The sequence below is a fragment of the Sturnira hondurensis genome, unplaced genomic scaffold (assembly GCF_014824575.4).
Source record: "Sturnira hondurensis isolate 20B ecotype Veracruz unplaced genomic scaffold, ASM1482457v3 Scaffold0020237, whole genome shotgun sequence".
Classification (NCBI taxonomy): Eukaryota; Metazoa; Chordata; class Mammalia; order Chiroptera; family Phyllostomidae; genus Sturnira; species Sturnira hondurensis.
The window spans coordinates 10,665,150-10,691,239 of NW_028092868.1; the positions used below are offsets into that span (position 1 = coordinate 10,665,150).

The 26,090-nt window shown below is 41.4% G+C and overlaps 2 protein-coding genes across 17 annotated transcripts in view; one reads left to right on the forward strand and one right to left on the reverse strand.

Annotated features, from left to right (window-relative positions):
* Positions 1 to 14,859, reverse strand: part of TRIP12 (thyroid hormone receptor interactor 12) — a 152,683-nt gene extending 137,824 nt beyond the window's left edge. For 7 of the 16 annotated variants that reach the window (XM_037029240.1, XM_037029239.1, XM_037029238.1 and 4 more), the window contains exon 1: positions 13,562 to 13,870. The gene's annotated coding sequence lies outside the window, so the exon portion shown is untranslated. Of the gene's footprint in view, positions 1 to 12,939; positions 13,075 to 13,229; positions 13,250 to 13,561; positions 13,872 to 14,792 lie in introns of those variants that run through there. The other 9 variants (XM_037029244.1, XM_037029246.1, XM_037029243.1 and 6 more) reach the window with 5 other exon arrangements.
* FBXO36 (F-box protein 36) overlaps positions 13,976 to 26,090 on the forward strand; it is a 62,860-nt gene continuing 50,745 nt past the window's right edge. Inside the window, exon 1 of the mRNA XM_037029250.1 lies at positions 13,976 to 14,295. Coding sequence (XP_036885145.1) covers positions 14,200 to 14,295 — 96 coding nt within the window. The 5' untranslated portion in view covers positions 13,976 to 14,199. The remainder of the gene's footprint in view (positions 14,296 to 26,090) is intronic.

Consider the following 26,090-nt stretch of genomic DNA (forward strand, 5'->3'; position numbering starts at 1 on the left):
GGCCACACCATATCTGAGACTGTCACCCTCAACAAGACGCCATGGACCTGGTTCACATGGGTTGCTGCTCCCTGGCGATTACCTAAGGCTCCGCCCTATCCAACTTACCTGTGTACTTTTCTACAATAAGCCACGCTACTAAAAGAGGAAGTCATAGCAGCACTATCTAATACATAGAAATAGGGAGGCTGCTAAAATGAGGGGAGAAAGATTTATAGGGTCCAAATATAAGAGACCAGAACTCCAGAAAAAGAACTAAACGAAATGGAGATAAGCAACTGATTATCATATTTTTCAGACTATAAGACACACACCCCTTGCAAATTTGGGAGGAATAATGGTTGTTAATGCTGCTGTTGAGTTCTGTTTACATTTACATTGGTGAAATATGCTATTTATGTTATTAAATATTTTACCACATTTTGTGCTTCAATTTTCCCCCTCTAAAACCTAGGTGCATCTTATGGTTTGAAAAATATGGTATCTATCAGACACAGTTCAAAACACTGGTTATTAAGATGCTCAAGTAACTCATTGGGTGCTTCAACAGCATAAAACCAGGCAGAAAGAAGTTTACACTACAAGAAATAAAGAACAATTCATGAGTAACCAACAGTGGAATGCATGAAACCAAAAATCAAATCAATGATTTGGAACATAAGAAAGAATAAAACATTCTATCAGGACACAGACTTCCGCCAAGATGGAGGCATAGGTGGAAACACTGTGCCTTCTCCCACAACCAAGTTTGAACACAACAAAGGTCTGGAGAACTAGGACACACCCAAAGACCAGAAAATGGAATTATACGGAAGTCCGACAACTACGAACCGTTCAACGCGGACGGTAAGAGAGACGGAGCCAGCAGCGGAGCTGGGTCAGGCAGGACAGATCCCCCGACCTAGGCGCGCAGGCAGCTCGGAACCAGTCGGGGTGTGGGGCAGACTGACCCCGGTCGCACATTCATACACAGTGAGACGGACCACACAGGCCCCAGGGGGCGAACCCAGTGGTGGAGGGCTGATGGTGGTGGCACACTCACATGCAGTGGAACAAAACGCGTGGGCCTGGTGACGGTGGTGGCTGCGGCGCCGGGGCCGCGGTGGTGGCAGGCGGCAGATGGGAAGCCATTGTCCCTCTTTGACCCGGCCCCCACATACAGCGTCACAACCCAGCGACTTAGTTGCCCTGTTCTAGTGAACACTTTAGGGCTCTGATCCTGCTACGGAACAGGCACGACAGCCCAAAAGATGGTGCAAGAAGAACTCAGAGCCAATAACTCTAAGCGACCGAGAAATTGCCAGCCTCTCAGAAGCACAATTCAAGACACTATTTATCAGGATGCTCACAGAACTGGTAGATTATAGTCACAAATTAGAGGAACATAGTCACAAATCAGAGGAACATATGAAGGCTAAACTAACTGAAATGAAGGGAGATGCACAGGAAACCAATAGTGATGGAAAGGAAACTGGGACTCAAATCAATGGAATGGACCAGAAGGAAGAACAAAACATCCCACCAGAAAGGAATGAAGAAATGAGAATTCAAAACAATGAGGAGAGGCTTAGGAACCTCCAGGACATCTTTAAACGTTCCAACATCCGGATTATAGGGGTACCAGAAGGGGGAAAGAAACAGCCACGAGTGGAAAACGTATTTGAACAAATAATAAAGGAGAACTTCCCCAGTCTGGCAAAGGAAATAGACTTCCAGGAAATCCAGGAAGCTCAGAGAGTGCCAAAGAAGTTGGACCCAAGAAGGAACACACCAAGGCACATCATAATTACATTAGCCAAGACTAAAATGAAGGAGAGAATCCTAGAAGCAGCAAGGGATAAGGGGACAGTCACCTACAAAGGAGTACCCATCAGACTGTCAGCGGATTTCTCAAAAGAGACCTTACAGGCAAGAAGGGGCTGGAAAGAAGTATTCCAAGTCATGAAATCCAAAGACCTACAGCCAAGATTGCTTTATCCAGCAAAACTTTCATTTAGAATGGAAGGACAGATAAAGTGCTTCTCAGATAAGGTCAAGTTCAAGGAGTTCATCATCACCAAGCCCTTATTATATGAAATGCTAAAGGGACTTATATAAGAAAAAGAAGATGAAAAATATGAACAGTGAAAGGACAGCAAACACACAGTTATTAACAACCACACCTAAAACAAAAGCAAACCAAGAGGACAGCTAGATCAGGAGTGGAACCATAGAAATGAAGAACACATGGAGGGTTAGAAACTGGGGAGTGGGAGGGGGAGAAGGGGGGAGAAGGCACAGAAAATAGCATAGATGGTAGGTAGAAAATAGATAGGGGGGAGGGCGAGAATAGTGGGGGAAATATAGAATCTAAGGAACTTGAGACACGTGGTTATAAACTAAGGGGGGGAGAATGGTGGGGGGTGGAGGAAAATGAAGGGGGGGAATAGAACAACTGTAATGGTATAATCAATAAAATATATATAAAAAAAGAATTGTTTTAAACAGAGAAGAGTTCAAATGTATACTGCATTTTAATAAAACAGGAACAAAAACAAAAAACAAAAAAAACATTCAATCAGAACAGCAAGAAGAATAAAGAACGCAAAAAACAAGGATAAGCTAAGGAGCCTCTGGGACAACTTCAAACGCACCAACATCTGAATCACGGCTGGAAAGAGAAAAAGAAGAAATTGAACATTTATTTGAAAACATAATAAAGGAAAACTTCCCTGATTTGATGAAGGAAATAGACATACAAGTCTAGGAAGCACAGAGCCCCAAACAAGATGGACACAAAGAGGATCACACCAAGACACATAATTAAAATGTCAAAGAGAGAATCTTAAAAACAGTAAAAGTTACCTACAGGGAATGTCCCATAAGACTGTCACCTGACTTCTCAAAAGAAACACTGCAGGCAAGAAGGGATTGGCAATAAATACTCACTCATGCAAGGACCTACACCCAAGAATCCTCTATCCAGCAAAGCTATCCTTTAAATGGAAGGATAGATAAAATGCTTCCCAGAAAAGGTAAAGCTAAAGGAGTTCATCATTGCCAAGCCCTTATTATATGAAATGTTAAAGGGGCTTATTTAAGAAAAAGTAGAAAACTTTGAACATTAAAATGGCAATAAATTCACAACTATTAACAACTAAATCTAAAAAACAAACTAGAAAACAATCAGAACAAAAACAGAATCATAGATATGGAGATCATTTGGAGGGTTATCACTTGGGACGGGAAAGGGGGAGAAAGAGGAGGAAAAGGTGCAGGGAATAAGTACAAATTGGTAGTTACAGAACAGACAGGGGGATGTTAGAACAGTACAAGAAATGGAGTAGCTCAAGAACTTATTACGCATGACCCAGTGACATGAACATAGGAGGAACTGCCAGAGGAAATGGAGAGTACCAGGTGGAAGGGGACAAAGAAAAATTATCCTCTGGGAGGAGGACAATTTTATTGCAGTAACACAATAAAATGGATTTTAAAAAGTAAATGAAAGTATGTGAACACTAAAACCACAATTCACTTTTGCTAATAAGAAAAACTTTCCTATAAGACTAACAGGACTTCCAGCCAAGATGGAGGCGTAGGCGGAAACACTGTGCCTCCTCGCACAACCAAGTTTAAAGTCAACAAAGTTTTAGTAACAAAAACACAACCAAAACACAAAATTGAACTATACTGAAGTCCAACAACAAGGAACCGTTCAGCCAGACCGGAAAGAGGGGTGGAGCCAGCAGCTGGCAGAGCAGGGTTTGTGCAGGAAAACTAGGCCAGACCGACCCAGGTGTACAGGCCACAGTTGGCAGACCCCAGGCATGGGGTTGCAACGGGCAGACCCAGTGAGGGCCCAAGGCGGGTAGCTGACCTTGGTCACACATTCTACTCAGATAAACTGGGCAAAGGTCGGAGTAGTGAGACAGACTGCACAGGCCCCAGGGGCAGGAAGCAGCAGAGGGGACCGCCATTGGTCCTCTTTGACCCTGCCCCCACATATAGCACCACAACCCTGCAACTGAGTTTCCCTGCCCTGGTGAACACCTAGGGCTCTGCCCCTCATATGTAACAGGCGCAAACAGACCAAAACATTATGGCTCAAGAACTCAAAGCCCCAGAGCCAATAACTCTAAGCGACCAAGAAATAGCCAACCTATCAGATGCACTGTTCAAAACACTGGTGATCAGGATGCTCACAAAACTAGTTGATTTTAGTCACAAATTAGAGGAACAAATGAAGACTAAACTAATTGAAATGAAAGGAAATGCACAGGAAACCAATAGTGATGGAAAGGAAACTGGGACTCAAATCAAGGGAGTGGACCAGAAGGAAGAACGAAACATCCAAACAGAAAAGCATGAAGAAATAAGAATTCAAAAAACTGAGGAGAGGCTTAGGAACCTTCAGGACATCTTTAAACGTTTCAACATCTGAATTATAGAGGTACCAGAAGGGGAAGAAGAAGAGCGACAAGTAGAAAACTTATTTGAACAAATAATAAAGGAGAACTTCCCCACTCTGGCAAAGGAAATAGACTTCCAGGAAAGCCAGGAAGCTCACAGAGTTCCAAAAAAGTTGGACTCAAGAAGGAACACACCAAGGCACATAATCATTACTTTAGCCAAGGTTAAAATGAAGGACAGAATCCTAGAAGCAGCAAGAGATAAGGGGACAGTCACCTACAAAGGAGTGCCCATCAGACTGTCAGATAATTTCTCAAAAGAGACCTCACAGGCAAGAAGGGGCTGGACAGAAGTATTCCAAGTCATGAAATCCAAAGACCTACAGCCAAGATTGCTCTATCCAGCAAAGCTTTCATTTAGAATGGAAGGGCAGGTAAAGTGCTTCTCAGATAAGATCAAATTCGAGGAGTCCATCATCAACAAGCCCTTATTATATGAAATGTTAAAGGGACTTATCTAAGAAAAAGAAGATAAAAAATATGAACAGTGAAAGGACAGCAAACTCACAGTTATTACCAACCACACCTAAAACAAAAGCAAACCAACAGGACAGCTAGATCAGGAGCAGACCCATAGAAATGAAGAAGACACAGAGGGTTAGCAACAGGGGGAGTGGAAGGAGGAGGAGAAGGCACAGAGAGTAGAATAGAGGGTAGGTAGAAAATAGATAGGGGAGAGGGCAAAAAAAGTAGGGGAAATATAGAATCTAAAGAACTCGAGACACATGGACATAAACTAAAGGGGGGAAATGGTGGGGGAGGGGTGCGCAGGGTGGAGGGAATGAAGGGAGGAAATAGGACAACTGTAATGGCATAATCAATAAAATATATTTTTTAAAAAGACTAACAAATTACTGTGTAACTCACAAAAAAAGCATGATTCTCAAACAGTACCCTAAATTTAAGGAAAATCCTCCAAATAAAAAGCTAAATGTGTTAAGAGTTGAATGTGATTGCCAGCTTCCTTTAAAGAAGAATCCTGTGACTGAACTGAGGAACAGTGGGAGCCATTAGACACAACCAGTTCCTGCTTACTGAACAAAACTATTTTAACTATTACACAGGGAAACTGAACAAGTTTTACCTCCACTGCTAGTATAGGCCCAAAACTTACCACAAAAACACCTTATCTGTAATGCAAAAAAGGAAGTGATTTCATACAAACATAAATAAGATCTAAAAGCACTTATTTTCCCTTTCAGGTCATTTACAAATTAAGTTATTTTTGTAACTTGTTCATGTCATCGTTCTTATTCAAGGATTAACAATAAATTTAACATCTGTTAAACCTAATTTCTTAATCTCCCATTTAAGAACCTCAATAATCTGTCCAAATTTCCTGTTATTTCACCAACGTGGACTCTACTCCAGAGATCCAGTTTTTGTTGCCATTAGACCTTCTCCACAACTACATACATCTTTAAGCTCCCCATTCTTCTATACCTACCCAAACAATCAGGGTCAGTTCAAATTCCTCCTCTCCCCACGACGTCTTCCTCAGAATCTTCAACCAGGATTGAATCTCTCTCTAAACTTGGGAGTACCCACCATATAAAACTCAACTACCCAATTTTATACTTGTGTTGTATGCTGTCATAATTTAAATTCATCTGCAATAAAGTACACTTCAACATAAGAGATCTCGTTTTATAAATCTCTTATTTTCTTAGCACTCTCCAAAAAGGCAGACCTAGTATGGAACCAGAAATGCACATACAACTTGCTGATGAAATATTTGTATAATGAAGGCAATGCCAATAATTCAGTAAAGTCAAACATTGAACCCTAAATCATCTGTTTTTTAGATTCTCATTATCAGGTTTTCAAAATGCAGAAAACCTGCATTTAGGATACTTACAGAATATTTCTCTGTGCTATGCACTATACTATATATAGTTAACAAGTAAGTTAGACAAGATAAGTAATTATCAACTAAATAAAACATTAACAGAACTCAGAACAAGAATTATATCCTCAGTCCCTTTTGTATTCCTCCCAGCCCAGTATTGGTACATAGCAAGCACTTAATAGGTATTGGTAAATAAACTTTCATCTACTAATAAACCTAAGCCCCAAATGCTAAACCTGGGGTAACCAAGTTACTAAAGTAGTCTAGTGTCTTAACAACCCTCTAAGTAGCTGATATTTAATGAGTCTAATTCAGAGAAATTTATAAACTAGGAACCTACACTCAGATACCAAACCCTGAAAATATAAAATGAGCAGGCTGAGAGTAAACTGTCAAATGTTGCTAATATTCATTTCACAATATAGTTTCTCAGCATGTCACCAAAACAAAGTCTACCCCTGACACTTACTATATACAACACATTATGTTAGGAGCCTTGTGCCAGCCACCATGGGGGCAGAAGAATGAGCCCTCTACCCCAAAAAGCCAAAAATCTAGTAAAGAAGATATAAACAACAAATTGAGTAAGACAGACTGTGAATGCCACAAATGAAACAAATAAAATGTCTTAGAAAAGAGTAGAGGGGAGAAGAGTAAAATGTTTATACAGAAGTAACTGGAAGACAGTGTACACATAGTGTTTAAGAGATGTAAAATGTGAATGAAGGGGTATCAAACTCGTGTGTTCTGAAGTTTCCTGGGTTTGTTCAGAGGGGAACAAGCAGCTCAATCTGACTATACGCAGCCAAGGTATAAAACAGGATTACCAATACTCAGGTCACAGCACAAGTTGTAGCATTTTCACATATTTGCTATTTACAAGGGAACTACAAATACTTGGTTTTCAAAACTTTTAAAAAGGGGTCGGGAGGCCCTTTACGTGATCTCCATGAACCTGCTCTCTAAGGACACAAAGCTGCTTAAATTACAACTCAACAGTGAATTTCAGATGAGCTACCTATAAAAACTCACTTTGGGTTTTCAGGGCATCACACAATTACCAGTAAGACTTCAAAAATGAGTAAATTTAAAAAGATAGCACAAGGTACATCTATTTATTTAGAATGCTGCCCATGGGTAGAATGAGTAAGAGTTTTGAAGTCAGGATAGAACTATCTCATTGGTTATGACAACCAACAAGTTGATTCTAAACGCTGAAATGCTATAATTTCAAATCTTGAAGGCTTATTGATAGACATTTCAGCTTATAAAGAAACTTCAAAATCCTGTATGGGTAAATAACATCACATTTATAAAAATAAATAAGAGAATAAACTAAAATGACATAGAAAAGACAATTTTATATTTAATAAATATGCACATTGCATCAAAACATATTCAGGTCCTCAACATAGCATTTAAATTATCAGCTATTTTATGTAAATAATGGACAATTAAAGAATATGAAATGGCTTCCCCTAATTTTTTAAATTATGTATGATAAAAACAACTTGTAGTCTCTAAAATATATATTCAGATTAAAAAGAAAACTCCTCAAAACTTTTTAGCATTAATCCAAAATGTTTATCAAAACAAGATGACACTAAATCATTATGAAGTATTTTCATTTATAGTATCACTTATTCTTGCAACACTTGTTCCTTCAATAATGATTTAAAGAATTATTATGGGCCATGCACTTCAAGGAATTAATCATCGGCTACAGAATACTACTGAATACTCAAATATTTTCGAGTAGAATACCTACATAATATAATAGATGTTCTAGGTGGAAGGGTGTTACCAAATGAGGGGATGGTCAATGCTGCAATGAGGCAGCCAAGAAAGGGCCCTGTGTTTCAATCCATCTTTGTACCCTAATTCCCTAAATGTAGTGTCTAGTATATAAATGATAATTAACTCTAGATTAGGTGGCAATAATCCACATTTTTCAGATTAGGCACTCGAAACCCTCAAGATTATTTTGTGTCTGAGAACACAAAGACAGAAAAGGCATTGCCAGGACTGTAATGCAAGTCTTTTACTTTCACATCAAATACTCACTTGAATTGTGCTCACTAAAGAAAGAATGGAGTAGCAGGTAGCTTTTTTATTCTAGGTGACTAAAATGATATTTTAATTCAAGTATAACCATAAAACTGACTATGACCAACAGCTTCTGCACACTCTAGAGAAACCAGGTAAGTCTGAGTAACAGATAAGTTCCTTCTATTTCTGGCGAATACAGTTTAATTAAACTACAAAAACCACAAGCAAAATCTAAAAGGACTCAGAGATAAACTGAGCCACTATGGGTATTATGGAAACAACTTCTTTTGCCAATAACCTGAAACTATCAATAAATTATGATATTACATTTAATTAAAGAACTGTATTTTTAATTAAATTTATTGGGGTAGTATCAGTTAACAACATTATCTAAGTTGTGGGTGTACAAGGAAATTGCATTTTAAAAAATCCAGGATATTAACCATGTTAAATTTTACTTAAATAAATAAAAATCAGCCCTGGCTGGTGTAGCTCAGTGGTTTGAGTGCAGGCCTGCGAGCCACACAATCACGGTTCAATTCCCAGTCAGGGCACATGCCTGGGTTGCAGGCCAGTTCCCGGCAGGGGACTCACAAGAGGCAACCAAACATTGATGTTTCTTTCCCTCTCTCCTTCCCTTCCCCTCTAAAGGTAAATAAATTGAAAAATTAAAAAAAAAATCAAGAGACTGATTCAGCAGCAAGCACCTAATACGCAGAGTAAACTAGCACCTAATACGCAGAGTAAACTAGCAGATAAGGAATTGTAAAGAATTGCTAGGGGTTTTGTTTATACCTTCAAGAAATCTGAAACAGCTATTTGAACTATACACAAGCACTATAAAAAATACACAAACCTAAAGCTATTACATGTTAAGAACAAACACCAGGTTTATATTAACAATCTACAAATTATATTTAGTGTATAATACCCACCAAATTCTTACTCCACCCTCTACCTAGATACTCTGATGTCACCGTAGTCCCAAGATATGAAAAGGTTATGATCACTAAACCAAACAGCATCCTGAGGAACTTGCTGGGTCCCAGATCCTTTTCAAGCAAGAAGGCTGGTTACATAGTAGGAAAGACCAGGCTAACATTATTGGTTTAGAGTTTAAAGGCCAATAGTTATTATTTCCAAACAGGTTTATGAGTGCCACCTTCATGCTAAACACAATAATATTAAATTAGGGCCCCAAGAAGCCTATAGACTTTCAAGAAGTCATGAAAACAAAGCAACACATGTCAACAAGTCTATCACTATAATCCCGAAATGAAACATATCTACACAACCAAGAAATAAAACAAAGTTTTAAGGAAATGATTTGAAGGGCCAAATTGAAATGATCGTAAAGTGGTTTAAATAAGGGAAAAGTGCAACTCAGGCTGGCAGTAGCAAGAACTGGAGTGAAGACAAACAGCAACAAGCAGGTGACTTTTTCAATTTGAGTCCATCAAATTACCTCGGCAAACGGAAAAATAAAAGGGCAATTGTTACCACATTTGTTCAAAAAGATTCCCACCCACCCACTTAAAGTTAAAACAAAAATAGAAAACCTTCTTAGATTCTACTAAAAAATTTAAATGTCTGATATTAGAAAGTCTGTTTCATAAGAGCAATATACCAAAGACAGGTACATATTTTTCAGTTTAAAAAAACGTAAAAAACAACCAGTGTTGGCAAGGATGTAGAGAAACGGGAACCCTAGTGCACTGCTGGTAGGAAGGCAGACTGGTGCAGCCACCATGGAAGAAAGTAGTATGGAGATTCCTCAAAAATTTAAAAATGGATCGGCCTTATGAACCAGAGATTCCACTTCTGGAAACGTATCTGAAAAAAAAACCCAAACACTAATTCAAAAGAATATATGCACTCCTGTGTTCATTGCAGCATTATTTACAATTGCCAAGATGTGGAGGCTACGCAAGTGCCCATCAACAGATGAGTGAATGAAACAGCTGTGGTACATTTGTGGGGCGGGGGTTACCTTTCACAACAGCATGAACTGACCTGGAGAGTATTATGCTAAGTGAAACAAACCAGTCAGAGAAAGGCAAGTATTACACCATACGATCTCACCTATACAAATGGTCTAACAAACAAAATAAACTAACAAAATAAAAAGACTCAAAGATACAAACTGACAGCTGTCAGACGTGAGGGGGTATGGGAGGCTGAGTTAAAAGGTGAAGAGATTAAGCAAAAAAATTAGACAAAATTAATAATAATGTAAAGAAATTTAAAATATCTCAAAAAAGGATTAACAAATTTATTCAGTAGGCTGTAATGGTGAAAAATTATCTAACATGGTGATGATGAAAAATAAAAATAATTTTAACAGGAATTGGGCCCAAGTTCCCCTACCAATTTAGCAGCAATTTCAGTAATTATAAAGTACTATAACTTCTTATCTTCAAATTACCATCAACCTCCCCCAATCACCACTAATGGTAAGAAACTACTATCTTTTATTAATGACTCCAAAATAAGTAATATAATGTTCTCAATCTATATCTGATACTTCTTTAGCAGTTTGTAGTTTTTCATAGTCATTATATTCACTGGGTCTCACAACCACCCAGTGAGGTAATACAGTGATCATCCACTCCCATTTTACAGATAAAATAACTGGAGGCCTGATAAGGTGAGTAATAGCTCAAGGTCAACAACAGGCATTTACTGGCAGGGTATGAATTCCTAAGCCAGTCTTTTGTGTCCTTTCGCTAAGATGATGTTTTTAAAATAAGAACACAAAACCTTATATAGATAATACACATTAAGTAAAGTTAATTTACTTAATTACATGTAAATTACCCTGGCCTTTTACCCTGAGACTTTAAAATACAATTATTTTAGTTTAGCACCTTCTGGAACTCTAACTGCCGAAAAGTGTTCTGAAACTTTTAGAGAATGCAAAGCTAAAACAATAAGTCTGTTCACGGACTCAAACTAAATACTAAATGTCAGCTGAGCAGACTGAAAAACCACTCAAACTCCTGAAAAACTGAGAAGCAAATGGAAAACATTATAATCTTAATTACAGTTCTTCAATTCTTATGGATACTGGCACATTCATAGAAAGGCAGTTGTGGACAAAGCCCACAAACCCCGATCATGCTAATGTTCTCTCTTAAGCTTAAAATAAATGAAATAAAAACTCTCCAAACAACCTCATAAAGATGATACAAAAGCCACATTAATTCAATATTCGTGGGGCTAAACACAAGCAAGGACTTTCAAAAGAATTACAAATTGTTTAAAACTCACCCTCAATATTCTTTGCATGGTATAAATATGTATATAAGACTCATTAACACCCTTTGCAACTTACTGTCTCTAAACTTCTGCTAATTCCACTCCTCAAGCCTCACTGGGCCCCTTCTCCAACCTCTCACCCCCTGAGTAAATGCGACACATCAGGACTCATATATAGGCCTCTTGCCTTTTTCTCTAACAACCAGGACCTTTGTTCTGAGACTCGGTTTTTCACCCCACTCAATAGCTCTTTCAACTTTCTATCCCGTATATATTTTTGTTTTGTTTTTATAGAGGAGATTCTGACCCTCAACTTTCCGGGTCTTTAAAAAATGAAATGCCAAAAATATCTGAAGAGACTGGAAAAGACTAGAAAGTTACACAAACAAGTAAAGGGCCTAAAAAACGGAGTCAAGCCAGGGGTTCGGGTGATTTGGCAGCCCAGGCAACATCAGGGAATGGCGACTAGAAAGAGAGGAAGCAGGGGAGCAGCTGGAAGTCCAGTCGGGACCGATTTCCCTGTGCTATTAAACGTCCCGCCCACCCCCACCACGCACACACCAACGTTTTACACATTAAGAGTCCCTCCCCCAATTAACTAACGAAGCAATTAAACTATACCCAGAGCCAGATGAGATGCTGAGACTAAACCTCCCCTCAGACAACCCGCCTTATCAGAAACAAATCAGTCTAAGGGTTTAGGAGCAGCCCCTTCCGTTCTCTTCTCACCACACGAGGGTAACTGACTCCCGTTCCCCAGTAGGAGTTTCACTGTCTTAAGTTAGTTTCCCCTAATGTGCCTATTTTTAAAATCTTCATTAATTTATCCCTCCAAAAATTTAGCCTTTCTCTTATTCTGAGGAAGGGAGCGACATGGAGGACAGAATTTGATACTTTACAACCTTTTCCCCTGTAACTTGTTTCTGAACTAGAAACCCACTCACTGCGAAGAGCGGAGGAGAGAGGGTGAACCGAATGGACAGACGTTATAATAGGTTTTATGTAACCCACATATAAATAAATTAATCGCCCGACTCGCTCTAAATGCTAATAACGGCTGGAGTGACAATCGGTCCACCCCCACCCCCAAGTGCCGGACCCCCTCCCCCCAATTCCCATGCTAAACTATTGAGAAGGATGCTCCGCTCCTCTCCTCCAAGTTTCTCGGCCTCTTTCCATGCCCGCACCCCCCGGCCCGCACGCCCATGCCCGTCTCGTCGTTACGCTCCTCAGCTTCAACTTCCCACGACTAAAACAACTGCCAAGCCCGGACCCCGTCTCCGGCCTAGCCTGCCCGCCCGCAACCGCCCCTCTTGGCAAGAAACCCCTTACTGCGGTCTAAAGTCACTCCGGCCTCTACCTCCTCTGACCCCCGCTTCCCACAACTGTTGTCACTCGAGCTGCTCCCTAGTTTCCATTTCCGGGCCGTCCCAGGCCCTGGAGCCTCCCCTCTCCCGGTTTCCGGGCCCCCATCCCATTTCCGGGGAACCCTTGCCGTCTTCACACTCCCCACCTGCACTTCCGGCCCCCCACTTTCTCTCTTCCTAGACGCCCTCCAAGCTCCAGAGCCCACTTCCGGCCCCCCCACCCCCTCCGGGCTCCCTACCACCCGCACGCCTCACCCCGGCTCCGAGAACGGCCCTCCTCATGGCGAAACAGAAGGGGGCACCCACCGACCGCCCCCCTCAGCTCCCGCTCGGTCCGTGTCCCTCCAGAGGCGGTCTCCCTCGAGCGCCTTGCCAGTCAACCCCCCGCCCGGTCCTTCCGCAGTCCCGCCGCCGGCGCCGGGAGAAGGCCGAGCGGGGGCCGAACCGCGGCGCTGACACAACTGGGCTTCCAGGGACTTTCTGTTCGAGCTCCTCCACCCTAACCCCGTAACCCCCCCCCCCGCAACCTCAGCACATAACCCTCCCCCCCGGCCTGGCCCCACCGCCCGCAACTGCGCCTCAGTTACCTAGTTTGGCCCCAAAGTCTCCGGTCCGGACTCGGTGGCGCGGCAATAACTTCCACTCGCTCCCCGCACCCCCCGACGGCGGCAGCGGTGGTGGCGGCGGCTCCTTAGGTCCCTTCAATTATCAGCTGAGCCGCAGCACCGCGGCCGGCGTGCGCCTCCGTCCGCGCCGCCTCCCTCCTCGCTATTCCAACACCCTCTGGGAACTACTTTTCCCTCCGGCTGCGCAGACGGGCTCGTCCGCGGGACAGGCCCCGCTGCCTACTCGCGGCCCATCACATCGCCCCTCCCTCTCCCAACGCCCGAACCGACTTCCCCAGCGGCCTGCAATCTCCTCCCGATCCCTTCGAGGGACCAGGAAGGGGAATATGAAGCTTCACTTGATATCCCTCCGCCGGGGTCACCCCCCGCCTCTCCGTGGTAGCAGGAACTAATTCCCCTTCGGGTCACCGGAGAACTGAGGCAGAAATTTCACGATGAAGAGTTCCCTGGGACCCTTGGGAAAGAGGACATCACCCTAAGTTAGAAACCCCCTGTTAGCTCAAAAGCGGGGTTCGATATAAACTAGGGCTTTGGCCTCATGACCCCAATCAAACCCCGCCCCTTCCTGGTTGTCTTAGCGACGACGGTGGCGTCCCAAGATGGCGTCGTGGCTGCCGGAGACTCTGTTCGAAATTGTAGGACAAGGCCCAGCGCCGAGCAAAGACTATTACCAATTACTGGTCACCCGATCCCAGGCAAGTGCGAGCCGCGGTTTACCTTCTCTACTACCCGCCCACCCAGGTGGAGTCTCGATCGCCAGGAGCGCTAGGCCGAGAATGACTGGGGCCCGCCGGAAGCGGCCGGTCCCAGCTCCGAGCCCATAGATTTTCTTCGTCACCTCGGCCTCCTCTGGTCCGCCTGGCGGCCCTTCTGTCCTTTCCCAACCCCAGACCGGCTCGACCCANTCCCAGGCAAGTGCGAGCCGCGGTTTACCTTCTCTACTACCCGCCCACCCAGGTGGAGTCTCGATCGCCAGGAGCTCTAGGCCGAGAATGACTGGGGCCCGCCGGAAGCGGCCGGTCCCAGCTCCGAGCCCATAGATTTTCTTCGTCACCTCGGCCTCCTCTGGTCCGCCTGGCGGCCCTTCTGTCCTTTCCCAACCCCAGACCGGCTCGACCCAGGCGAGCTTTCTTTGCTCACCCCCACCCCCCACAACGCCGCCCTCTCCCTTCCTGCCACCTGGGGTTCCTACCCGTAGAGTTCCCTCGACACGAAGAGAAAAACAGGCTTCTCGGGCTTGCGTGCAACCTCACCTCAGCGTGGGAAGGAGGAAAAGAAAGACTCAGCCAAGTGTCCCGAGGAGGAGCCGGGAGGGGAGGGGGTGAGGGGACGATCTCTTTCCCAGCGTAGATTTTAAAAACCTGAGGGATTTTAAAAAACCTCATCGTGGTCTTTACGTGGACCACGGCCACATCATAACCTCCTTATTTCTAGTAGGAACTAATCGTCGACAGCTTTCCCCTTACCTTTTGGGAGCCCTCCTATCCCATTGAAAGTGTTGAGGGGGGTGATACAAAAATGTTTCAGCTGCTCTGCGCGTCAGCCCCACCCATAATGACATCTGCTGCACAACAATAAGACGGAGGATTATGGTATTGCTGGAGTAAAGTACCCATCGGCCTGCTTTTATGTCAACTTTAGCTGTTGAAGGTGGGCTTTTAGATGATTTGTTGTGCACATGAAATGATAGGCTTGAACTGGGCCTCCACTCGCAACCCGTTTGTGATTCCTGGCCGAGCTTGCGCTTGTCACTGAGATAGATAATCACGCACCTTGCACTTTAATAGGTGGTATTCCTATAAAGTGAAACTTAGAGCTTTGTATGTATTTGTTTTGGTTTAGGTAGGGGAGTATTTCATCATCTTTTTCCATGAATGGTTTTTGTAGTTTCAAAAGACCTTTTAAAATAGAAATAATACATATTTTGTTTTTAAATCTAAACTTTATAAATATTACATGTGTAATATTAATATTACCTCGCGATGACCTGTCAAACTTAAATTTTTAATCAATTTTTTCAGGAATTTTTACACAGCTAATTGGAATTTCTTAATTGTTTAAGTGTATTTTTTGAACGGTTCTTAGGAATGACTATCATTTGCTTTAAGATAAATGGTCGTGACAGTTCTTCACTTTCTAGCTTGAGTAATCGTAACCATTAATATCTTCTTACCCTCTTTCTGTTGTATTTTTTTATTTTTATTTACCTCAAGTAAGAATGTTCTAATTTATATTTATAGTTTTTTTAGCCCTGGCTGGTGTAGCTCAGTGGATTGAGCGCGGGCCTGCGAACCAGAGAATCGCGGTTCGATTCCCAGTCAGGGCACATGCCTAGGTTGCAGGCTGGTTTCCTGCAGGCCAACTCCCAGCAGGGGACGCAGGAAAGGCAACCATACATTGATGTTTCTCTCCTTCCCCTCTAAAGATAAATAAATAAAATCTTTAAAAAATATTTATAGTTTTTTTCATGTGTCTTTTAAAAAAATTTTTGAGCACTGCTTTTTCTTGAGGATCTGGTATTACAAGTGTGTCTTCTTCTAGTGTAAGCCTCAGCAAGTCGAATACTTGTTTACCTTTTTGTTGTAATTAACCATAGGCGCGCTCCTGGCATTAGTTTTCCTCAGAATGCTTATGTTGTTGATGTTGTTCAGACTTTGCTCTCTAGTCTAACTTGGGCACATGCCTTTCTTTAACTACTCTTTTATGAAATCTACCCCACCCCCAAGTATTCTTAATTTTTTTCTTCCTTTTTTTTGGCAAATATCAAAAACTCTTCTCTATTTTAGACCCTATTCTTTCCCTAGATGATCCATTTTCTTTTTTAAGCAGACTAAATATATTTACTACAGTTCTACCAGTGAGAGTTAATTTCAAATCCTATTAATCCATTCTCTTTTTTAAAGTAAAATTTGTTGTAAAAAATAGGAAGCCGAAAAATAGTCTTTTCAGTCATCTCTTTTGAGAATATGCTATTTTCTGACCACAAGGTATTTTTTCTAAGTCTCAACACAGGAAACCAAACATTCAGTAAGAGCTGGTCTGACATAAATAAGTACTAAAACACCAGAATTAGAATGTGTTTTATAAGATGGACTTTTTTTTCTGGAATAACTGTCTAAAATTTATGCTTGTACACTTTACTCTGCCTTTATTCCCCCTAATGTTGTGTATTAGCCAAAATATACCCCAGGTTTAGATAGATTTTCACTCTTGATTCCCTTTTTTATACTTTATTACTGTTTTTACTTTTATTGGCTTTGAAACCAAGTAACTGCATATCTGACATGGAGTTGAAGGCAGATACCTCTCTCTTATTAGGGTCATACCACAATTGGCAAAGTCCAGAATATAAATGTTGTGCGTAAATATTTCCTTTGCCATCTTGCTTATACCATATCATTAAAAAAATGTTTAGGTCCTGGCTGGTGTGGCTCAGTGGGTTGAGTGCTGGCCCTTGAACCAAGGGGTGACCAGTTCACTTCCTGGTCAGGGCGCATGCCTGGGTTGCAGGCCAGGTCCCCCAGTGGAGGATGTGGGAGAGGCAACCGCACATTGATGTTTCTCTCCCTCTCTTCTTCCTTCTCTTCCTCTCTCTCTAAAAATAAATAAATAAAAATTTACAAAAAAATTTAGGCTTACAGAGGCATTCCCAATTAATAACTTGATACCATGTTTTTGTTGGCTTTTGTTTTGTTTTGTTTTGTTTGAAAAAGGGACTTATAGAATACCGCTTGGGGTCAGTGTAGTTTAATGCTCAAATCTGATGTTTATAATGATGAGGAAAGGCTTAGAAAAATCAATACACTACTTTCTAAATCAAAGATCCAATTATTCTTATTATAGATTTAGTGTGTAGTCTTATTTAGGCCAGGGGTATATTTTACGCTTAGCTTCTAAGAAAGTCGTAAGTTGTGTTCCTGAATAAGGATCCTTTCCTTAATTTTTATCAGCAACTTGGCATTTACTATGGGGGTGCAAAATATAAGAAGACTTCTGGCCTCAAAGAATTTATCATTCATTCAACAAATATGTCTTGAACACCTTCTGGAAGTCAGGTACTATTTTAGATGTTAAGAAACATCAGTGAACCAAACAAAGTCCTCCTTTCGTGAAGCATGTTAATATAGTGAGGAGAATGTAGTTGAGTCATTTGATTTATATAAACACTTCAATGGTTTAACTTTTGTGTCTTTTTTTTAAAGTCCAAAAGAAAATTGCCAAGTTAATGAATAGCACAGACATTTTAAAATCGGGGAGTCCAGAGGAAGCAAAAACCACTTTAGATTGAGAGGTCCAGAAGGGTACTATGACAAGTATTTTGTTCTTGAAAGTCTGTCTTCTGTGTGCTCTCAAAATGAAAGTGTGGTCAGAAGTGGTGGCTGAGGTTTAATGTGACAGACACTGGAAAGCTGCTAGAGACAGAACCCATGTGCGCTGTAGATGAGAGTTGGCCGATACGGCCTCCTGCCGCGGATAACCTACATGGTGGTTGTCCCAGGAGCACCTTCCTGTTCTGTGTGAAAGAAGAATTGGGTGGTAGATTCAGCTTATTTTACCTATCTTTCTAAATCCTATTCAGAACTCTAAAAACATACCTGAAGCTAATATCATCTGAAAAAAATCCAAAAGCTCACTCCTCAAAACGGCAAATATTTTTGGCATGCTTTAGGGTTGTATGCTGTGACAAACAGATTATATGCCAGCCTGTGACAGCCGACTTATCTCAGTGACTCCTGAGATAAGGAATGAAAGAAAACTATAGACTTGGTGACTTTTGTTTGCCAGACTTTTCAACGAAGAGTAATGCCAATGCTGTTTCAGGCTACAAACCAATTTTAAAGATTTAAAATTTAAGTGTGATTTAATGAAAATGTTAATACATGCACCTGTTGACCCAGCAAATTCATACCTAGGATTCTGTATCCAACAGTGCTTTCGCAGGTGCACAAGATATGTGAGCAGGAAAATTCACTAAATTAAAATAATTGAAAAACATCTTTTCTGTAGAATACTATGCAAACTTTTAAACACTGTGCAACCCTTTAAAAATGATGTGATGGATCTCTTGTTTATTCAGTAGACCAAATAAAATCTTAACCAAGAACAGCAAATTGCTGGCTTAAACTTCATATGATCCCATTTAAAAAACAACCACAGTTTTATTTTGTTTTAAATAAATGTTGGAGGGAAAGTTGGACTGCTTCGCTCTTAGGGATTGCTTTCACTTTCTGCATTACCTGTTTCTGAAAGATTGAATTTTTCTATGATGAGCATTTATTTTTATGATTAGAGAAAAGCAATAAAGATTTAAAATGGATAACTCTTACTCATTTATTTTTATTAGAGAAAAGCAATAGACTTAAAATGGATAACTCTTAAAGTTGCCCTACTCTGTGCACCAGCTTCTACCAGTTTCACCAGCACCATCTCCCATATTAAATGATAGGCAGCACTAGTAACTGTTGTCACCAGAGATCCTACTGTGTTTTCTTTGCGGGTAGGGGCGCATAATGAAAATACACAAATTTAGAGGAGTGTAAAATGGATCATAATGCTTACTTGGGAAATGTTAAGGAGACATTAGTCTCTAGAAACTTCAGATCCTACATTCTTGCATTTGTTTTTATTTTTAATGTAGGTAATCATTATTTTTGAGAAACTGAAGGATTACCCTTTTTTGCCTTTTTGGGTGTGAGATTGTACTAATAAGCTTACAAAAAGATGTGTGGAGGATAAAACAAGGCAAAGGTGATGCACTGAATAGATTTGTTTGCCCTCCAATAAAGCTTAAAAAACAGAATTTCTCAAGTAAATTGCAGTCATATTACATGTGCAATCAGATTGCACATTTTGGGAGCTGAATAGAGTGCAGTCAACTTGATGGCATGATGGTAATTGCCCAGGGAACCCTGGAACCTCTAAATCATGCTCTGTTGTAGGCCTGTCCCCCACATAAGGTCCTCAAGAGTCAAATACATGGAGAAGATGAAAAACGAGGAGAGAGAATGGGTTTGCATCTACATACTCTTTCCTTATCTCTAATGGAACCCTCCCCACTGGTTGGAACTGAATGTTTCTCGAGAATTCAAAGCTGCCTTGTCCATTCTGCCCAGTGGCCACAAGCTATGTCCAAAATGTTTTCACACACAAGGAACGGCTGCTTCTTTTAAAGTCCAAAGTCAGCAGACTACTGTCCTTGCATTTATATATGTTACTCTCTCGTTTATGGCTTGACCTACCCTCCTCTTTTTCAGCTGTCTGTCATAGTCCTTACTTTTTTCTCTGCTGTTAAAAGATAGGCTGTCCCCTTCTTCACTGCATTTTAGAACTTTCAGCCCCACCCTGCCCAAGGAGGATTTTGGTTTTCCCTGAGCTCTTTCTGACAGCAGCACCTGCTGTAAACATCCCCTTCCCTGCCCTACAGGTTCTGCCAGGTGTTTACCCCTCTGCATTACTCTTCTATTGCTCATACCTGACACACTTCAGAAACGTGATTCCCGCTTTTGACGCTCCAGAATGTGCCCCTGTAGAGTTGTGAAGTCGATTTTAATCCTTTTCATTTTTCAAGTGGCATGTGGCACTTTGGGGGGAGAGGGATAACATAATACAAATAATGTGATTAAGCTCCTTAAAATAACAATATTCAGTGCTTTACCACTTTATACCCCAGTCATCAAATGCTTCCTAAGTCCTCATTTCAAAATTACATGACAGCTTGACATAGCTCCAGTATTGTTCTAGGTAAATCGTTTCATTCAGTACCTGTGAGCACCTACTCAATCTAGGCAGTTAATTTGGTTTCACCCTGCACTGACACCTCCTAATTATATGGGGCAGTAGAGCACTTAATTGGGAGTCACTGAGTCATGGATCCTTTTATTCCTTCTGCCAGTCTGCAGGCTCTTGACCTGGGGCAAGGCACTTAATTTGTCTGGGCCCCAGTTGTCTCATCAACATATAATAAGGTTACTAGTCTAAGAGATCATGAAGGCTTATTCCATCTGTGAAATGCTAGTCACATGAAAGTAGTGTTTTATCCGAAGAAAGCCCTGGATTTTTTTTTTTTTTTTTCTCGCTGCCCTTTGGGTCTCACCTAAAAGAGGAGATGACCAAGTAAAGTGGTTTTGTTTCATATCCAAAAGAATGTATATAATACTTTTTACCTCCTAATAATATTTTAAGGATTTTAGGAAGTGAGATATACATATAATTGACAATTTCTCCCCTCCCTTACATTTTTATTCTGGTAAGTTTCTAAATTTCGAGATGAGGCTTTTTCCTCTCTGAAACTATTAAAATGTCTCTGGCATTTTTTTTTAATGCAGAGGTTGGCATTCAGCAGGAAAAGAAAATGTTTATGCATTGCATAGCCTTTTGTGCCAAACTGCCTCGGTGACCCTCAAACTCTCTTCCACACGGCTATTACTTCCTGCAGCTACCCAAGGTTCTCCCCTCCTTAAAGATGTGGCCATCGGAGTCTTTACAAAGGCTCCACATATAACACTCTAAAGGACCTAAGTGTCAAATACGAGGTGACAGAAGATTTGACTTTGGTTGTTAGGCACACAATGCAATATACAGATGATTTATCAGTAACGTACACCTGAAACCTGTATAATCTTATTAACCAATGTCACCCCAATAAATGTAATTTTAAAAAGAAGTTTAAAGACAGTTAGCTGCATGTTTAATGCTTTTGTATTTTGCTTACTGTATCATTTCTTTTTCCCAAGTAGAAGACCTTATTTAAGCAGTGACCAAAAAAGATTTTTAAATAAATGATATAAATAGTATCTCTCAGAATCACCTTTAAATGCTGATTTTTCTGAACATTTTTTGGAAGGGGGTTAGTTACAGCAGGACTACTTTATTAAGATCGTAACTAAGAATATTTGATGCTTACATAGACACAGGAGACACATTGTCATCACAGGTACTCAACTGCAGTGCCCTGTGCCTTTGTGTAAGGTTTGTACATTTGGGAGTGATTCTGCCATAATGGGTGGGTGTGTGTCTGATTTGTGGGGAAATCGGCTGTACAGCCCGTGTAGGTATATGTTACGAGTTGAGCTGTGTCTTCCCCCCAAAATGTTTAAGTTCTAACCCCCAGTACCTCACATTGTGACCTTATTTAGAAATAGGGTTATTGCCAGTTTTATTAAGATGATGTCATACAGGAGCACGGCGGGCCCCCGAGGACAAACGTGAAGACATACACAAGACATGATGACCGAGGCAGAGACAGGTGATGCAGCAAGGAATGCCGGAGGCTGTCGGCAAGAAAGGATTCCCGTCCAGGGTGCAGAGGGCGTGTGGTCCTGCCAGCACCTGAGTTCAGAATTCTAGCCTCCAGAACTGTGAGACAGTCATTCCTGGAGTTTGAAGCCACCTAGTTTGTGGTACTTGGTTACAACACTGCTATAATAAGAAATAAAACAAAATGTGAGGAGATTCACCTATGTCGGGAAAATATAGCCATCGTTGCGTACCTTGTCTAAGTCCCATCTAAAATGTCACCATCTGCATTGCACAATCCTTTGTCCCTCTGGTTGCCACTGTTAATTGGACCAAGATGGATGCCTGTCTCTAGGCCAGTGAATCCATCCGTTGACCAGCAACTGTATGATTTGCATGGCCTGGTATGAAAAGGTGAGCCTTCTGAAATTTCGGACTGAGAAACTCAAAGGTATGTAGTCAGTTAACACAGGGAACTGAAATAGGTAAAAAGGAAGTTTAAAGTGTCCATTCTGAACCACACCCAAGCTACTGTCCGAAAGAGGAGCAGAAAAAAAACACACCCAGGGAAGGGGCATGACCATGGTGGATGTGGTGACACAGAGGAGGGACGTTGTCACAGGGAGTGAGGCTGAGATGGCACATTGCCCCTCTACAACCATTCTCACCCTTTAGTCAAGACCTCTTAACTTTTTCTTGGCTAAAAGCTGCCCAGCCAAAAGTTTCTGGCTCTGCCTCCCAGACAGTGACCCTGAAGCAAGATATTCAAGACTTACAGGAATTTTGTGGGGGTGGAGCCAGGGAAGGATGTGGGCCCCTTGAGCTGCCTGCTGAGAATTTGGGCAAGGTGCAGGAAGGACAGTGGGGTACAGCTCAGCCCCCACCACACCCAGGCAGAGAGACAGCACCCTCCGCCACCTTACCATGTTCCATCTCCAGTCCCTGTTCCTCTTTTCCGTATTTACCATCCCTGCATAGAAGTGTTGGTTAGGACCTTTGGGTTTTTCATCCCACTTAATCCAGCGGGTCTTCATCCTGAGAAAATAAGACCTAGAAATGATAGCAGTCTTGTCACCTCAGTCCCCATTCAGAGGTTTGAGGACTTCGCAGCTCCGGGAGCCCCGTGGCTAACCCAGGGGAGAGGGACTGCAGCTGTAGCCTGGCTTTGCTCAGCCGCAGACATTCGTCAGGACATACCTGCTGCTCCACCGCGGGACTCAGTCTCTCCATCTCCCTCCGTCTCCCTCCATGTCTTAGGCTCCGTTCTTCTGCCTGTGCCACTCAGTAATGGACCTAAGGTCCATTTCCTCCAGGAAGAGGATCTTATTTTTATTCAGCTACTTGTCCCTGTTGAAGAGCTTTGTCCCACCAGACCTCCTTACTGGTCATTCAAGCCTGTTCTTTGGTCTTGTGTTAGGAACTAATGTCTTTGCCATCAGCATCTTACCTCCCTTCGTACAACAGTGCCCTGGAATCATACCTTCCTCACCCGTGTGGTGTGTGGTCCAGGCAGCAGGACCCAAAGTTGTCAGTGGCCACTCTGATTTGGAGAACCCAGTCCAAGCCAATTAGATGGTGAAACTGGTGAAAACAAAGCATTCCTTTACCCCAGACTTGTGATGCGAGCCTAGGGCTGCAAGCAGCCATCTGTCACCACCAGGGACAACCTGCCTTGGGTGCAGCCAACACAGAGGAAGAAGAAGCCAAGAGGTAAAGAGAGATCAGATCTTTGTGGCATTGTTGCTGCTTCTGAAGCCAACTGGGTCTACGACTATCCAATAAGGGTTTTTTTGTTTTGTTTTCACTCCAGCCAGGTTGACAGAATTTTCCATCACCTAAAACTGAAAACACTCTAAGTAGTACAAGTCAGATGGCCACCCTGGGGCAATCGGTAGTGACTGGGGTGGCAGGCCAAATGTCATAGCAGAAAACAAACTGCTCAAGGAAAGTCAGCCCCAGTGATGGGAACTGTGGGTGGTACAGGCGGTTTGAACCTCAGCCTCTCCAATGTAAATAATGGTATGTAAGACAAGGTGAAAAGTTTTGATTTCATAAATTGTGGTAGTTATTGTTATATGACCAAAAAAAATTCAAACAGTAAATAGCCTTGTAAAGCATGTGAGTAGATGAAACGTTCAAAAGCTTTGACCCATTAGTGACTTCACAGGCACAGTGTGACCGTGTATTTGGATGTAGACAAACTGTCGATACAGACATCTCCCAAAATCTGTTCATAAAAACTGATAAGTGTTGAATAAAGGTACCTGATACAAAATAGTACTGGTCACTGAATTAAATTTTTCCCACCTTTCTCAAAGACTACCTGCCTCTCCCATATTCTCCACACTAGAAACCAGTTATGTTTGAGGGATCAAAATGAAATTAAAAATAAAGCAAGCAAACAAGGCAGAATTTACATAGATGTTTTGGGCAAGTTTACATTTCACATTAAAACACTTGCATTTATTTAACAGTTTCATTTATGACTTTCCAGTTGTTTTATAAATATTAATTATTATAGTATTCCAAGTAGAAAGATAGTATCACTTCTTTAAAAATGAGAATATCAAATGAGTTGTTTAAGGCACAAAGAGTTATTCATACCTAACAGTCCAGACTTTATTGCCCTGGCTGGGGCAGCTCAGTGGATTGAGTGCCGCCCAAGAACCAGAAGGTCGCTGCCTCTATTCCCAGCCAGGGCACTTGCCTGGGTTGTGGGCCCTGATGGGGGTCATGCAGGAGGCAACTGATGGATGTATCTCACACATCAGTGTTTCTCTCCCTTTCTTTCTCCCTCCCTTCCCCCCTAAATAAACAGTAAATAAAATCTTTTTAAGAAGAGTCTAGACTATGTTATTGGGCTGGTCAAAAAGTCCATATTTTTTTCTATAAAATAAAAGACATTTTTCATTTTAATTTTATTAATAACTTGAATAACTAATAACTTTATTGATTTGGATATTTTCAGTATGTCGGCTATCCCCTGCATGGTAGAACATTGATTTTTCTCAATTAACGTCTCGATTTGATTGCTATCAACTTCAGCTGGTCTGCCCGCCTAGAGCATCGTCCAGCAAGAAATCTCCAACACAAAACTTTGCAAGCCGCTTTTGACTAGTTTGTTCAGTCATAGCACCTTCTCCATACACTGCACAAATCTTTCGCATTTCAGTTTCATGTTTACCTTTCTTGAGATAATAAAGCACAATATGCCAAAAATGTGTATTTTTTCCATCTTCAGTAGTAAAATGGCTACACAAAAATTCTCTTATTTTAATGTTTTTAATGCACACTGATACGACAGCTGTGACAATGCAGTCTAACAAAATTATTTCAAGTGAAGGTAAAGCCAATTAAGCACTACTAGACCCATCTGACGGAAAAAACAAGTGAACTTTTTTGGCCAACCCAATACTATTTTAAATATAGAAGAAAAAACTAAATTTCTGATTGAAGTAGTAAAACTGTGGGGTTTTAAGTATAAGGAAATGAAGAGTTTAATTAGGTTTATTGAGAAAAATGAAAGATTTAGAGATTTGTGAGCTATAGTTTGCATCAGATTTAGACAGCTAAAGATCATTGACTCTTTTTAGGAGAAAAATAATTGAAGAAATGAGGATGAATGTGGTTTATTACTGTTCTGTTTTTGATGAGAAGTAGCAATATTGGCAAAGCTATAAATTAGATGGAGGGGCAGTGTGGGAATTCTTAGGATGGTTCAGGGAGAAAACAAGACAGCAATCTAGTAAAGGAGAGTTTGTAAATGAATCATAGCCAACACTACCAGTATAACATGGATTCTAATGCTGGCCAGATAGCTCAGCTGGTTAATGCATCATCCCAATACACCAGGCCTGGATGTTTGACCCCTGGTCAGGGAACATATAAGAATCAACCAGTGAGTGCAGGAGTGGGTAGAACAACACATCTCCCTCTCTCAAGTCAGTAAGTTAAAAATTTTTAATATCCAAAAACAAACACATGGATCTATTAGACCTGAGTATTTACTAATTGTTGAACCACAGGCAAGTTACTACCCTCTGCCTTAGTTTTTCCATCTTAAAAATGGGTCTAATGACACCTCACAGGCTGTAAGAAATAAATGAGCTAATAAAAAGAACCCAGAACAATATCTGGTGTAGAGTAAATGCTTTATGTTGTTTATGTTTATTATTAATGAGGGTAGTTGATTGATTGGGAGGGGAGAGGTTTAGTACTAGAATAGTGCTCTTATTTTTAAGTCAGTTAATTGTAT